Source organism: Pygoscelis adeliae, unplaced genomic scaffold, assembly GCF_000699105.1.
Source record: "Pygoscelis adeliae isolate BGI_AS28 unplaced genomic scaffold, ASM69910v1 Scaffold117, whole genome shotgun sequence".
NCBI lineage: Eukaryota > Metazoa > Chordata > Aves > Sphenisciformes > Spheniscidae > Pygoscelis > Pygoscelis adeliae.
Window position 1 is genome coordinate 3,232,561 of NW_008825270.1, and position 15,771 is coordinate 3,248,331.

Consider the following 15,771-nt stretch of genomic DNA (forward strand, 5'->3'; position numbering starts at 1 on the left):
CTTCTCTGCAGTACTCAGCAAATTTAAAGTGTTGTATCCATTTACTGGCCTTTAGCAATGTAAATGGTATTTATGTATTGTAATATATGCAGTGAACTAATGCAAAACTGGTTAGTAGGTTGGGGGTTTATTTACAAGAAGAGTGCATACATGTGTTTGTCTGTTGTGTAAACACGCATTACACAATACACACAAACACATATATAGTTTGGCTGATTGATTATTAACCAAGCATCATTCCAGGCATTGAAGAGCATAACTGCCAGGGTGAGTGACAAAGTATTTAGACTGGATGTATAATAAGGCTGGATTGAAAAAAGGAGTATGCAAGTCAGAAGTAAAATGCACCCCATGAAGATGTTAAAAATTACTCTGCAGAAAACTTCTTAAGGAAGGGGCTGGAAGCTTTGTAGATCTTAAATGTTAGCTGAAGGGGAAGCACAAGAGGTTGTCCTGTGTCTAGCAATTGTGCGCTGGCTTACAGGATGGACTACCTGAAGCCAGTTGGGCTTTCCTGTGATCATACAAGTAGCATTACAACAGCACATAGGAATTTTGGTCATGAACTAGGTTCTCATTAAAGTAAACACTATAAAACCAGAAGATGAAACAGTGCTTTTTGCTCCGAAGTGCATTATGAAGTAGGGTAAAGGTCATGTTTCCATGTCTATAGCAATTCTTGTATCCTCAGAGTAAAGTATCATTGACAGTTTATTGAGAACATGTTTAAACTGTTGCTTTGCTTCTCTGTAGTTTCCAACAGTGGAGATAACTGGGTTGTGGGAAATGTTAGATTGACTGCAAATCCACATACTTTTATTTGCTCAGCCAAAGGAGTACATGCTGGCATAGAGTCTGGGTGCAGGAGAAAATCTGGGGGGATATACAGTTTGGGTGTATTCAGGCTTCATTTTGAAGATCATTAGTATCATACTGAAACTGCATGCTAGAACTAATACCTTCTTGCCCTGTGTTGTTATTATCTGCCTTCAATATAAGGGAGTTATTTGAAAATCTGAAAGGGTTTCTTTTTTTGAATCTTCTAAGCTAGCTATTCATTTTAAGTGGATAATAAATGATAGCAACTCCTAGAGCAAATTTTCCTAACTTAGCAGTGAATAAGGCTCTTATGGCTCGTATAAATATGTGTGTGTGTATGTATAGCTATTTTCAGGGTCAGGAGAGAAGCTGAATGGAAAAAGTTCATGCATCAGGGAATCCTTGTCATATTATAAAAGAATAACTTTGTACAGATAACTTTACAGTGTTGGGTACCGAGAACAATACCTGGGGTATCAGGCAAAGACCCATTATCAGCTTCACTTGCAGCTTCCTAAAGTGCCTGACTCCTTGTTTTTTAGCATTCAGAAATAGCGAGCAGGTTGATCAGGGATCAACCTACTGTTTGTGAAACAAACAGTTTATCAGGGTTGTCATGGGCATGCACAACATTTAGTGTTAGGTTTCTGGTTCAGAAATAGCAGAGAAATGCCCAGCAACTGCCTGATGATTGTTTGTGAGTGTAAAAGGTTTGAGAAGTCAGTTGTGGAGATCTGTCCAGGAGAGACAGGTAACTAACCAGTTTTGTTGGGCCTTTTGACACTCTCAGCAAAGACAAAGGAAAGATGGTACAGTTGAACTGTCTTCTATTAAGAGATTTTTTTTTTTTGACTGATACTGAAGGATACTTACAGCGAATCATGGGAAAGCCAACACTGCTATTCTTCCTGCTGTGTAGTTTTTCTGAGATAAATAAAAGACTTCAGTCCCCAGGGTTATCGAGCTTCATCATTAAAATACATTAACTAAAGAAAGCTTTGAACCAAGAATCCCCTTCTTGCCCTAGGTTAGCCTTTACATCAGGTCACAGAAGAAGCTGTAGGAAGATCTCATAATCCCTGTATTTACAGGTGCTGTTTAAGTAGCAACAAGTTTTCTACCTTTAGCATCTTTACATCTGGCTCTCAAAAATGGAGAACTCTGTAAAATGCAGCCTAGAGGGCAACTGCCTGTACAGTAAATACAACAAAGGACTGCTTTGTTGCTGCTTCTGCAGCAACATTAACAGCAGTGTCTTTTTTAGGACATGTAAGTATTTGTTAGAGTCAAAATAGGAAGCCTTTCCCTTAAGAGGCAAACTGACCAGGTAACAGCTGGCCAAAGGCTGGGGGTGCAGAGTTACCCTGCCAAAAAATATTTGGGTTTTAAGGGAGAGGAAACTGATTAAGAGAGCCTTTAACAGACATGAAGTTCACCCAGTCTGCCGGGGCAACAGGGCTCTCAATTTCTGAGTTCACACAAACTTAATTCCTTGTTGAGCAGAACTGCATGTTGTTGGCAGAGCAAGAAAAAAAAAGAATAATTCTTGGAAGCAAACATGTCTCTATTAGTATGAATTTGCAAAACTATCGACACAGCCAAGAAAAACACCTTCCCTCCATATTAAGATGACATGTTACATTCTCTTGGCTACCTAGCTTTGAATGTTTAATGCTCTAGATATCCTTTCTGGTTTATATTGTCTAAAAGTGGCAACGACTTTGGAATTCAAGTGATTTAGTTCAGTGCAGGAGATGAAATTTTTGGAAAGAGGCGACTTTCCTTCGAACACATTTTGTGGCTTGTGTATGACATTTCTTTCATCTAAAAAAGCCTGTTTCTGATCTTTGAATTTGGTATTTCCTGCGGGCTAACTTTTCTGACTCAGCCAGAGTGATTAGAACATACTGGTTTTTTCCATTTTTCATTTTTCCATTTCTTTAACAATGAAGTGGTTTCTTGGTGATTGAAGATATTGAACTGGTATGCTTGAATGGTCTTGCCACCAGAATGAGTTTGGCTGTAGAAGGATTCCATCTTGATATTTTCTCATGAGGCCTCATCTTTCATTTGGGAGTATAAACTGTGGAGGGAAGAGGTCAGTTTTGTCTCCACCATCCATTTAGTTTTGTCTTTTGCTCTGAGGGTGCCGCTTAGTTCCAGTTGTGACAATGACTGATCTGATGTGGACACCTGCCTACCAGGCAGCAGGCTGAGATAACTAATTCATTTCACACCGGCCACCAAGCAGCTGTTGCAGTACAATGTCTTTCAGTCATTACTGGCAGAAGCAGGATTTGAACCAGTAGACTAGAAGTATTCTTGTATTCCAGAAACCAGTAAGGGCCAGCAGCTGCGCAAACTTCTCACATGCACATTTCCCAGTGCATCTACCTCCTCACCTGTGAAGTTTGTGCTTTTCCTGCCACGAGACTTCTCCAATACACACAACTTGGATTACAGTTAGCCACATGTCGCAGAAGTAACAGATGATTTGGAAGTCTGACCTTTTCTGAAAATCAGGTATCTTTCAAGTATCTCATGTTGGCCATCTCATGGAGGCAACAGAAACTGCTTAGTGTTCCTGGAGAAAACACTCAGTTCCTGTTCTCCACCTTACTGTAACCTTTCTGTGCCCAGGGCCCAAAGCTCACCCTCCTGATGGTTCACCTTGTTATTGCAGACATTGAACAGCTACTTGGGTCTCTTTACTTCAGTCCTGACTGACGGTTCCTTTGCTGTTTCAGATCTGTGCTACCCAGGAGCAAATTGTGCTTGTGCCAGGTCTAGAGGTTGCTTCCCACTGCACATGGTTTCCTCTTACATTCTGAATTCCTTTTCATTTGTTTCCTAGTCCAAAGATTTGAATCTGGAGATAGGAAGAAGTATGAGGGGATGAGAAGGTAGCAGAAAGTGAAATATCTGCATTTACCTGTATAAATACTTTGTTCAAGTATGACCTGTATGAAGTAGTTTTCTGACACTTTTCTTAGGCCAGAAAATAGCCTGAAATAGCAGCATTATAGCTTGAAACAGCTATGTAGAGATGTAGCACTTTTAACAATTTAGGCTTTGTGTTTTCCAGTCATTACTCTAGTTAAGGAAGGAGCCACGGCATGGCTCAGAAGCCGAGGAATTAATTTTGAACACCAGAAAACCAGTCTTGCTGTCCCAGCTACTTCAGAAGAGTGTTTGGGGCAGTGTTGAGCAGTCCCCATCACAAAACTGTTTCACACTCAGTGTGACTGACCAAGTCTGTTGAGGAAAATTATCCTGGAGCCGTAGTGACCCCCTAGTGCTTCGAAGGGGTCGGGAGAGGGTGCAGTGGTTGGAGAGCGAGACACCTGCTCTGGGACCGCCTGCAGCACGTCAGCCTCTGTAGCTGAGTCAAAGTACTCATTTCTTTTTTGTTTTCCCTTTTGAACGGCAAAAGAAACATGACCTGTTTTCTTGTAGCTGTCTCTGTTATGTGTTGAGGACTGTTGTCATGATTCTTGGTGTGTGAAGTTCCTCAAAGCTGTTTTATAAAGCAGCTAATGTTAGCTGAGCACTGGCTGAGTTGAGATGAGCCAAGTTTTCCCTGCCTTGCTTCCATAGGTACTGTGCCTTTCAGGGAAGGAGTTAAAGGAGCGATGTAAGGTTAAACATCTGTTTGCTTATTTTCTGAAGCACATGGCAGTTCCCTTCCACAGCGTTACTAACACCTGAGATTATTAAAACTGAAAGTCATCAGTGGTCTGATCTTTTTTGTGCTAATGTGATGCCCTACTGCTCAATATCTCTTTATTTAGCCAAGGAAAATAAACTAGTTGGTTTCATTTTATAGGGTTTTTTTCAGCTTCACTTTTAAGTTACAGTACAATCGGCACTGCCTATACACTGAGGCATGTTTATTTTTGTGGGAAAAGTTAGAGCTTCTGAAGAAGCCTGAAAAAAACCAGACTTTTTTTTTTTTAAGAACTCCATTTTCACAAAGGTTTGGTTTTTGCAAAACCTTCATTATGAGCCAAATTGACCCAACAGTGGCCCTTTAAGAGACATGTTGGCAGCTAATCTGTTCTGGTTTACAGCATGTACATTGCTTTAAGAATGACTGGAATTCTAGGGGGAGGGAGAAGGGAAGCTTTGACCTCCATATGCACATGTGCTGCTGCCAGCATCCCCTTGCTCGTCTCTGTGATTAAATGGATAAATCAAAGAACACCAGCTTCTTTTCAGTTCTCTCTGCAGTGAGGCTCTCTTTTTATTTACCAGTAGCCAGCATGGCTGAAGTACTTCCAAGCACAAGAGGGAAGGTTTCTACCAGTTATGTTGGTGTGGGAGCTGGTAGCCAGCCCGGTTGTTGGGGTTCTTAATTACTGTTTTCCCTTTTGCCAGATCTGAATGCATCAATAAGTTTGCCTCTGTCTTTGGGACCATGCCTCTGAAAGTGGTGGAGCACCGTGCTGACCCTGTCCTGTACAAAGATGACTTTCCTGAGAAACTGAAGAGCTTTCCCAATATCGGCAGCTTGTAAAGGCAGCTGTGAGACAAACCTGAGTGACGAAAACGACGGCCGAAAAGGTGCTATGAGGAATACAAGGCCCTGAAGAAAAAAATCGCTAGAGAGTGGCTTACGTCTGAGGGAAATGGAAATAAATGTTGTATTCTGGTATGTTGTCTTCCCTTTACATTGCACAAAGATGTAATGGAAAGCTGAAAAACTGCTTCTCTGTTGCTCACAGAGGATTGAATCTATTCATGGGTCCTCCCAGAACTGTCAAACACACACTTTTCTCCAAAGGAAGCTATGCACCTGGAAGAATAAAACAGAATCTCGCTCTCTGTGGTCTGACTGGCATGACTGACCTCTTCTACCAAATGTGCTGCAGTTCTCTGGTTTGTAAGCATCCATCCATTCAAAGCAACTGTCTGCAATGTATAGCTGCTCTCTTTTGGGAGGAACTTATTGCCTGTGCAGTTGGTGGGCCTCTGTCTTTTGAGCTTAATTGTTGGCCTAAGTAACTGTGTAACAAACATTTTTTTTCTGCCTAGTGAGACAAATGTTTATTTTTTTACATCATCAGCAACAAAAATCTGTGTGTTGTCACATGGTTTAAAGGGCAAAGCATTTTGTTTTACTTTAATTATTTTGATGTGAATTGAGACACGCAGCAGCTGGGAGGATGGTCTCCTTCAAAGCAGAGACCTGCAGGACAGAACTCCAATTGCTGCACTTCTTCCTGTGTAAATCTCAGGTTTTCTGCTGTGTCCGTGCAAGAAACTGTGACTCTCTGTCAAAATTAGTTGTATTGTACAAAAAAAATGTACCTTTCAGTCTTACTTTATTTTTGCTTTTTGTTATCAAAACAGAGCAGTCAGGTTACGGTTTTACATTGTAGCCATACATTGGAACAACAGCTATGAAATAAGATTTTCACATCTGAATCCTCTTCAGCAAGCAATGTGTTGTAGTACTGATTTGTAAAACACTTCAATTTACAGAAAATCCTAGTTACAGCTTCGATGCACAGGGATATGTGTACGTGCAAGACACTATTAACGCACACTTACAAACTCCTATAAATTACCATTGTTGGAAAAACTGCTGGGTCTTTGCTTGTAATTTAACTAAGGAACCCATTGCTACAGGCTGCCACTGAAACATACAGCTTAGGAAGGCTTTTGGAGAAGCTTTACATTTCTCACAAGCGTTGGAATTGTTTCCCAATACTGAAATTAGCCTGAATTAGAAAACTAAATGCAGCAAAATTGGAAATAAAATTGCCTGGACTGTTACCTCTTGCCCTTCAATATTAAAGATGATCCCTAGTTAGGCTGAGAAAGGAATCTCTGTTCCAGCTCCACTGATAAAATGTTTGTTACTGGATTTGGTAATTGCCTCATATCACTTGTGGGTGATTTGACTGTCTTTTGAAACCTCCGTTACTGTCAGTTACAGAGACATCCTACTTGATGGGCTGTTTTTCTGTTACACTGCGAGCAACCTTATTCCTCAGATTTTGCCAAACCCCAAACAATAGGACAAGTGTTAGGCATCACGGTTCACCCCCTCTCCTAAGCTGGATAGGCAGCAATGACAGAAACCAAATGAAAGTCAGGCTAGAAACAGGAAACATCTGCTCCTATTTGTCTCACCCCCACTAAGACTTATCTTATTGCCCAATGCAGTGGATGTGCTGTGAATGAAAATCATATTGGAACAATAGCTCTGAGGGGATGCTTCACTTCATAACTCCCCTGGGATGTGCCTGTAAACTGTATCGTCCGATTCTCTGGGAACGTTTAATTACTAGTAAATGTTTTTCGCTGCAGTCTTTGTTCCGTTCCTGAGTTGCTGTGGGAAGGGGTATTGGGGAGCTAGAAGGATAGCTGTTGCAGTGGCAATGTGCTCTCTGCACAGTGGGTATCACAAGATAGGAGAAGGTTTGTAGCTCACTATTTCTCCTTTGCAGCCTCTCAGGTTCATTCATACGAACTTTTTTTCTGAATGTTCCTGTTGATTTATGTCCTGATGCTTGAGCATCAGGAAATACCAGCATATTTCCCTTGAAAAGTTTGCTTTAAAAGGGTAGCCGTGACAGTGTAGTAGTTGCTTCAGTTTTGGCCGTTCTTTTGGGGCTGATCTCAGCTGGGCAGGCCTTAGCAGTATAATTGAGTTTGTAACATCTTCCTTGCACAGAGTTGTGAAGCTGCTGTGATTTCTTGGTTCTTTCTCAGTAAGCCAGGATTTTTGCACAGAGTCTTAAAAGACATGGAGGATTTCAAATAGTTGGTGGAACATTTTTAGGTAAAGACAGCCTAGCCAGCCCTCCTAAACTGATCTGTAGTCTCAGGTCAACAAAAGGCAACAGGTCCTTGTGCCTGCATCCCAAAGTACCTGAGGGGATTCCCCTTCCACAAAATGCCCAGTGACCCTTATCAGTCGTGTTTTGTCCTTTGGTGTTTTACAGTTGCTTTTATAAAGCCATCTCATTTAGATGGTAATTTTTCTCTGTTTTGTGCCATGGAGAAAATTGGGCAATTGACTGTAAAAAAAAAAAAAAAAAAAAATTTAAAATGGCCTACTTCCCCTCTACGTTTATGATGTGTGTGTTCTTGATGCAAAATCTGTGAAGGTAAGATGTACCTGTATGTCTGATTTGGAATGGGTTTGTTGTCAATCTTTGAATTAAGATCATTGTTAACTTTTCATTGTATATATGTTATCAAAAAAAAGGTTAATATTGGTATATTAAAAAGCAAATCCAAGGAGTGTTTGTTGTATTTCACTTCTGGAGCGGCGCAAGGAAACATGGATGCATTTAGAAGGGAGAATTGCAGTGACAGGCTGTTTTGCTACATAAATCTGTGTGAAACTTCAATATCCACAGTGTACTTTAGAAAGATCTGTCAGTATTTTGTCTTTCCCATAACCGGAGTTGGATGGGTGTCTTTGAAGTAGAAGTTTGCTCTGCACGAATTCATCCCAGTCACCTTTTTGGAGAGAGTAGTTGTTACTCTAATTTTCTGCCAAGATTTGACAGTAGCATTTATCTTGGAGAAATAGAGAACAGATCCTTTCTCTTTTTGTGAAGAGAGACAGCAAATGTTGAAGAACTGTGCTTTTGAGAAAAGAGCTTTGGCTGAGTCATTGAGATGGTGGAATTCAGTGTGGTGGCAGCTCTTTGATTCCAGAACCTTCAGCACGGTCCCTGCGGAGCATGCTGCAAAAGGGCAGCATGTGTGCATGGCGCACCTAGCTGCTTGTGCATAGCAAGGGGTGTGATGTGCTGCAGTGCTTGCCCTGCCAGTCATGGTGAGTCTTAAGGATACATTTTTAGCATCACCAACTCTCCCTACAATGTGTTGACTCTTTCCTTCCTCACAGTTCCACTATCTCATTAGAGGACATGCTAATTCAAGCCCTAATGTGCTGAATTACTCTCTCCGGCCATCTCCAGCTCCTGCTTTTGAACCTCCTGCCACCCACTGTTCTTCCACTGGTGTGGTTCAGATATGCTTTACTGCAGCAACTAGTTTATCCCTGTCAATTATCAATTCACAGGCCTTTTAAACTCAAGGGCCTTGGAGAAACAGATATCAAAATAATTGCAAGGTGGGATTTAAGAGATGCTCAGCACTTCTGACTTGTTTTGCTTTTAGGTTGTATTGGTGAGTGTTGAGCACTCCGGAAAAATGCTATACTGAGAGACATGAAAATGGATTTAGGTGGGCAATTTTAATGTTAAAAATACCTTCAAGATTTGGCATGAATGCCCTCCATAATCGGCGTCTGGTACCCTGGGTACTTCTCACAGGTAGAGCACCTTTTGATCAGGAAAGATCTCAAAATGCTTAATTAGTATTGCATAAATCTTCTGTCCAGCCCTTTCACGTGGAAGCTGCTGTCATAACAGGACTGCAGCATGAGACAGGAAAGAAAAACTAAAATTGATGGTGCTGATGAGAAAATGGATTTTAAATGCCCTAGCCAGAGATCAGACTGAGTATGAATTTTTTCATCATTCTTCATAAAGACTTGCATGTTTAAATTTTACTAGGACTGCTGCAAAGCATGTTCTTTTGTAAACTACAGGTAGTTCTTGCAATCATGGATAGTCTCCTCCATGTACTTAAAGCAAGAAAAAAACATTCTGCAAAGTTGTGTTAGATGAAGTATATGCTAGAAAATGAGCTGGTTCAATTGCTAACTTCAGTCTGGTCCTGAAGAGTTGGGAAGAGCAGAGCAAGTACTAGGCAAATGTTCCACCTGTATTGTCTTTTCTTTTCAATTTTTAGGCTGAAAGAAATCATTTCTGTCAAAAATTGCCAGAAAACTCTGAACACAGTATTCTTTGCATCTTTCTGTAGGATCTGAGAGTTATCCCATAAGCAGGTAATCACTTCAAAGCTCTTGCTAACACTGATGTGTAGAGAGAGGTGGCGTTTGCTAGAACACTTTTGCTTTACTGTTGAGTCGTGGATCCCTCAGTTGTATCTCATGCGGTTGGGAGTGCATGTGGGACTCTGTAAGTTCTTTCTATGATGTTTGCCACTGCTGTATCTGAGTGCAATAAATAGAGCTTCACAGTCCTCCTGCTTGAGTAAGATCAGCCTCTTACCCGTTACTGCAGATAAGCAAATGGAGAGAAGCTGTCATATACCCAAGGCCTTAGGAGTTGTGTGGGTAAAACCAGGATTGAACACCAGTGTCCCAAGCCCGTGTTTTAGCAGAACGGCCACGCTTTGTCTGTTTGTTTGGGGTTTTGGGTAGCTCAATACCAAGGTAGAGGACCGTTAGCCTTGACTTTCAGCATCAGCATGCTTCAGCCTGCCCTGGCTTGAAGCCATTTAGAGACATTCCTGGTGCACTCTGTATAATTTCAGCCTGATGGAAATGGCTGTAAGACAGTCCCACCTCTGCTGATCTTCAGGATTCCCGTGTTTGCAGCTTCTTGTGGTTGCTTTGAAAGCGAGTTATGTTTCCCATTAAAGGATAACAGCAACAATTGAGGCAATTAAGTGGAGTGGCATGGAGCTAGCAGCACGCAGGGAGTTTTCTGACTGAAAACAGCGCAGCTCAGAGGTTTTCCCTGCAAGGTTGCCTGTTTACTGTCTTCATTTGTCTGGAAAAGAATCCAGTAATTCTTCTTCGAATTTCCTTTATTCATTCTAAATGCCTGTTTACTTGCATAAATAGGAAGTGCTCCCGCTCCAGACAAGCATGACAACTCTGCATTAACTGTGGGCTGAGATCAATGCAACTTGGTCATGGGTTCATTAGGTCTATGAACTTGAATCAGTGCTCAGTACCAGGCTGTATGCAGGGGGGAAGACAACAGATAAGATGGGCAAGGGGAGAACGAGGTGTCTATAAAGAGAAATAATCCATGTTGTGACTATTTCTACAGAGTCATAAGAAAAAGAAAATACTAGTTTAATTACTAAGTCACATCTATTGGATTTTTAACCTAAATTTTAGTTGGCAGGGGACTGGAAAAAGGTGACAGCTGGACCATTTGACCAACAAAGGTGTGAAGAATTTGGGATGTATAGACCCACATGAGGTTTTCCATATGTGATTATGAGATGTAGTTGGTGTTGCACCCTGTGCTTTCAAGGATGAATCTTAGCTCTTCTGCTCCCCACCCCCATTCTGTGCAGCAATGGGAACTTGTAAAACTAAAAGCCAAAGCTTGGCCCTGACTGAAAAGCGTCACTTACGGCTATCCACCTGCCCAGGGTGAACATCTCATGCTCATCCAGTAGATAGGGCCATAGTCCCTTGGAAAAATACCTGAGGTTTTCAGGCTAAAGGCTCTATTGTTCCCTTCTGCATGTCCGTATAGCCATACACTCAAGAAAAACACTGTTTCTCACCTGCTGGTCTGGCCATTTGAAAACTTACAGGTCCTTCTTTTGTGAAACCTTTCTTTCAAAGGGAGGGCCAGGTCTCGGCTGCGTGCTAGGCGCAGTTAGTGCTGGGTGCCTTCAGCCGAAGACTGATGGGAACAATAGCCCCTTTGCCACACTTCATACAAACAGGCAGGGGAAAAGGTTCGAAACAGAAAGGACCGTAAAATGAGATCCAGGAATCCAGCAAGGCTGCAGTGGAGGAGCAGATTGCTAACTCAGAGCATCTGTCTTTGCCCTGTGAGTAAGTTACGAACTGAAAAGCAAGAGAAAGTGGAAGATCCTTTCACAAATAATAAACACTTGTTTGTCTCAGATTAAATGCAACACCTTTGCATGTGGGCTCCAGCTGGCCATAAGTAGATGCACCTTGCATGGCTGTTACCTTCCTTGCCAATGAGAAGATTATTGTACATCCATCTGCTTAAAGGTTAATAACCTGCTTTTAAAGAAAGGAAGAAAAAAGGCAAATCTGTTTATTTTACAGGAAGAAAAAATTGTTTTTCATTAAAACTGCCCGAACTTTGCCCTGCCTCCAAAGTTATATTCTCCAGTGGAGAAGGAACACATTAACCTAGGTTCTGTAGCCACATCTAGAGAGAAATTTTTTCATGCGTTTTAAACAATTCCTGTAATACCAGTAGGAAAGTGCAGCTTCAAGAAAAGAATGTGCATTTCTAATCTGGGTCCTGCCACTATCGAGTTTATAGAGAGACTTTTTAGCTCTTTGGCAATGTTCAGGCCAGGAGCAATTTCTGATGTAAACCCATACAACTAGGATGTTACTGAAACTGGCTTTAGCCTCTCAGCAGCCTGAGCTTTGCCAACATCTGGAGAATCTGGCTTTGAGTGCTTGGGGAGGGAAGGAATTTTTCTCCTACAAGTGAGAGGAATGGATAAGCTTGCAACAGCACCTGCATTATCCGTTTCTTTGCGAGATGGAAAACAGCCATGCTCCATCTGAACCAAGCTGATGCTCCCAGTGAGCTTACGGAAAGGCCAGAGGGGCTCTGTGGGTCTCGGTGGGTTGTTGACAGCTGCCGGGCACCTTCTCAGCTCTGCTTGAACACAAAGGGCACTTTCTGGTTCGCCCAGTGTCTGGGTGCAGGGGCTTGGGCTTTTACCAGTGCCGGTGGTTCTGTGGAGTCTGAGGGAAAGGCAGTCTCAGCTGAGTTTATTCATGGAGCAAAAGCAGCAGAAAGGGCCCTCCCAGAACCTAGTTTTCTCCATGTTGGATGGGGCAAGAGACGTGCCCTGGGAATGTGTGGGACCGAGCCAAGCCCTCCCATCGGTGCGGGGGGAAGCGAAGCCCAGAGGGCTCGATCTGCCCCGCAACCCAGTAAGCAGCATCTGGCTGCTGGCAGGCACCTCTGGGGAATCCGGCAGAGCCGCAGCTGAGGAGAGGGTGGGTGAGGCTTGGAGGCCTTTGCCAAAGCGGAGCTGGGAGGGGAGGGAGTGTGACTGGACCAGGAGGAACATGGGATAAAGGAGCACTTTCAGGGGGGAAGGTCCCCCCACTGCCAGCCCCGGGTGTCTTCTCTTTGGAGTTCAGGAGACCTGCTGCTGCGATGCCTCGAGTGTGGCTGTGCTGTGTAGAAGCGGTGGTGCCATAGCATAGGGAGCTGGGTGGCTGAGGCTCCTCAGCTGCTCGGCACCTTCTTGCCAAGTCGCTTCTCCCTGTGTCAGCTGTGATGGATTACCTGCTGCCTTGTTAGGGAATGCTTGGGAAGGGCTGGGAGACCCGCAGGAGCCCTGCGAGGCTTAAGCTCTGCCAGAACCAGCAGCTCCTGAGCAGCAAGCAAGGGAGACCATCCTCCTCTCTTCCCTGTGGCCACGGTGCCCTCTGGCCTGGCTAGTGGTGATGCTCTGGGAGGCGGAGAGGCCCTCGTTAGCCAGGAGCTGGCTGGCAGGATGTTCCCGCGCCTGGCTGCTGGCTGTTAACCATCTCTTTGTACGGGGAGAGGCAGTGGGCCCATGAGCTGCCACCTGTTGTTAATCTACCCCCGGCTAATCCATTCTGCACTGTGTCAGCAGTTCAAAAGGGCACTGTTAGTATTTTTTGCCAACTTCAATTAACGTGAGATTTTGGAGGCCCCTCTGATCACATTTCATCTGTCATGAGTCAGGAACAAACCAGCCAGATTGCAGTTGAGAGGAGAGAAGAGAAGGAGTTTATTGCAAACCAAAACAACAACAACAGTGTTTGTGCCTCCTCAGCCGGGGTGGCTGGGAAGCGGGGTACTTCCCAGCGATGCCACTCCTTTCAAAAACTGGAAAAATAAAAACTGGAGCCCAGAAATACCAGTCCCTACCACCTCCCAAAAAAAAAAAAAGAAAACAAAAAAGCTGCAAGTGCAATAACTTACTTCAAAAAAAAAAAAAAGGGTAAAAAGAACCAAGCTGCAAGACTGTTTGTTCCTTTTTAATATTCCACTGTAATGAACTGGTAATACATGGCTGCATAGGCAATAACATTGCATGGCACAAACCTCACATGGCAACATTTTTAATATTTTTTTTATTCTTTTTTTTTCCTGAACTTTTTAAAAACTTTTTTATTTTTTTTAATATGTTCTACCCCAGGCCGTTAAGCTAAAGAAAAAAAAAAGTTTGTGTTTATACAAGGTTACAATATTTTACAACAAAAAAACAATAATATTGATTGAGGTTTGTTTTCTTTCTTTCTCCCAGTCTCTCTTTCGAACACTGCACACCTAAACCGATATATTATTATACATTGAAAACTGTCCTTCAAAATCAGTAGTATAAAAGTCCTAGCTCTACCTACCTACCTAGCTATGTGGGGGGAGTGGGGAACCATGCTACCAGCAAAGAGTTAAGGGGGTGCAAGGCCGCTCCGTAGCCTCCTCCCAGCTCCCTTCGGGAAGATGCAAAGGGCTGAATGACTTTCCGTTTGATTCCGCCCCCCCTTCCCATTTGGGTTTAATTTCTCCTTTGGTCTGTTTGCTTTTTGCTGTGTCAGTCAGAGCAGCAAAATAAACACGGGGCTCTGCCTCTGCTTGATTATTTTTCAAACCTTTGCCAGGAAACTACCTTTTTGCCTTTGTTTAGAGAGTGTTTTACAACATGCTGCCCGGTCTGGGTGTACTCTGGGAAACAGGGAAACACACCTCTGTGCCCCAAAACACCTCCCCTGCCACAGAAACCCAGCCGGCAGCCCTATTCGGGCGGCACAGCGGGTACACCCGGCCCGGGTTGGCGCTGCGTCCCCACGGCTGATGGGGCAGGTAAAGCCACGTGTGCTGCAGCTCTGCAACCTCACGTGTGATGCGCTGTCCCTGCGTGTGGCCTTCCCCTAACACCCTCCCCGTGCTCACGGCTCAGGCCAGGCATGCTCCTGCGGGGATGTGCGCTCACTCACATGCTGCCGTGGTCTCTAGATGAGAGGGAAGCTGGTTCTCCTTCACCTTGCTGTCTTGGTCCTCTTTCCCGTGGGCTCTACCCAGGTAGGTGCTAGGCCAGTGAGACCTGAACTGAGTAGCATGTTCAAGAGGAGGCAGCCAGAGCCCGGCCGTTGGCTGGAAAGCCTGCTAGGAGCATGGGTGGGCGGCAGTGCTGGTGGTGGGCGATGTACCTGGGGGCTGACCTGGCCCCCGTCTCGCTCCTCTCCTTGAGAGCTTGTTCAGGTACAGCAGCCCTTAGAGTTTGGACACTGCAGGGCCCAGCAAACCCCAAGCCTGGTTCACCACTGGTTTGCAGTTGCTACTGAAGCACTAACTACTTCGCATAGGCAAGAAGTGCTTCTGAGTACTCAGCAGCGAGTGGCACCCCACCACCCGTAAGCCAGTGCTGGGAACCCGTGCTGCTCTCACCATTTGCCGCCTCTTAGTCTCAAAGCTCTGGGATATCTCTCTGGTGTTTCTAACCATGGGCAACGTAAGGCAGCCCCCTTGTAGGGTACCTGCTGCATGGCCAGGGCCAGGACTGCTCAGGAGGAACGTTTTGCTACCTCCGTGAGGCCGGAGAGGGCAGCTGAGAGAGCCCAGCTAGCCGGGTGCTGCGGGTGCTGCACTCACAGAGGATGCCACCACGGGCACTAGCATGGCGGGTGCTGGAGGAGCTAGGGCTTGTAAGATATTTTGACGGTGGCTGGGGATGAAGCGTGCAGCTTCGAAGGCCAGGAAATCGAAGGAAATCGAAGGAAATCCAAGCCAGGGAATCGCAACTCAATGTATGGACAGGAGTAAAATACTAAATAAGAAATAAATAGAGAAGAAAGCCATAAATAGAGTTGAAAGGTATTAAAATAATAATAATAATAATTAAGAAAGGCATCATCGTGGTAACTTGAGATTGCAGGAACAGCACTGACCCTGTGACCCTTAAGAAACGCAGCAGCTGCAGGTTGGCTAGATTAAGATACATATATATATATATATAAAAAAGTATATATATATAGTTATACAGTTTTTCGTGTTAATTTAACAGCTAGTTTAAAAAAACTTTTAAATTAATTAAAAAATGTGTGTCAATACAGATGCACGTAACTTAAAAACGGCCTGAATAGCTGCATTCGGAGGCTTTTGAGGAGAGCGC

General features: G+C 43.8%; 1 protein-coding gene across 1 annotated transcript in view; it reads left to right on the forward strand.

Moving 5' to 3' along the window:
- The window catches only part of EXT2 (exostosin glycosyltransferase 2), an 80,908-nt gene extending 72,835 nt beyond the window's left edge, over positions 1-8,073 (forward strand). The window contains 1 exon segment of the mRNA XM_009329688.1: positions 5,197-8,073. Within this exon segment, the coding sequence (XP_009327963.1) occupies positions 5,197-5,335 (139 nt within the window). The 3' untranslated portion in view covers positions 5,336-8,073.
- Positions 8,074-15,771: the final 7,698 nt, after the last annotated feature.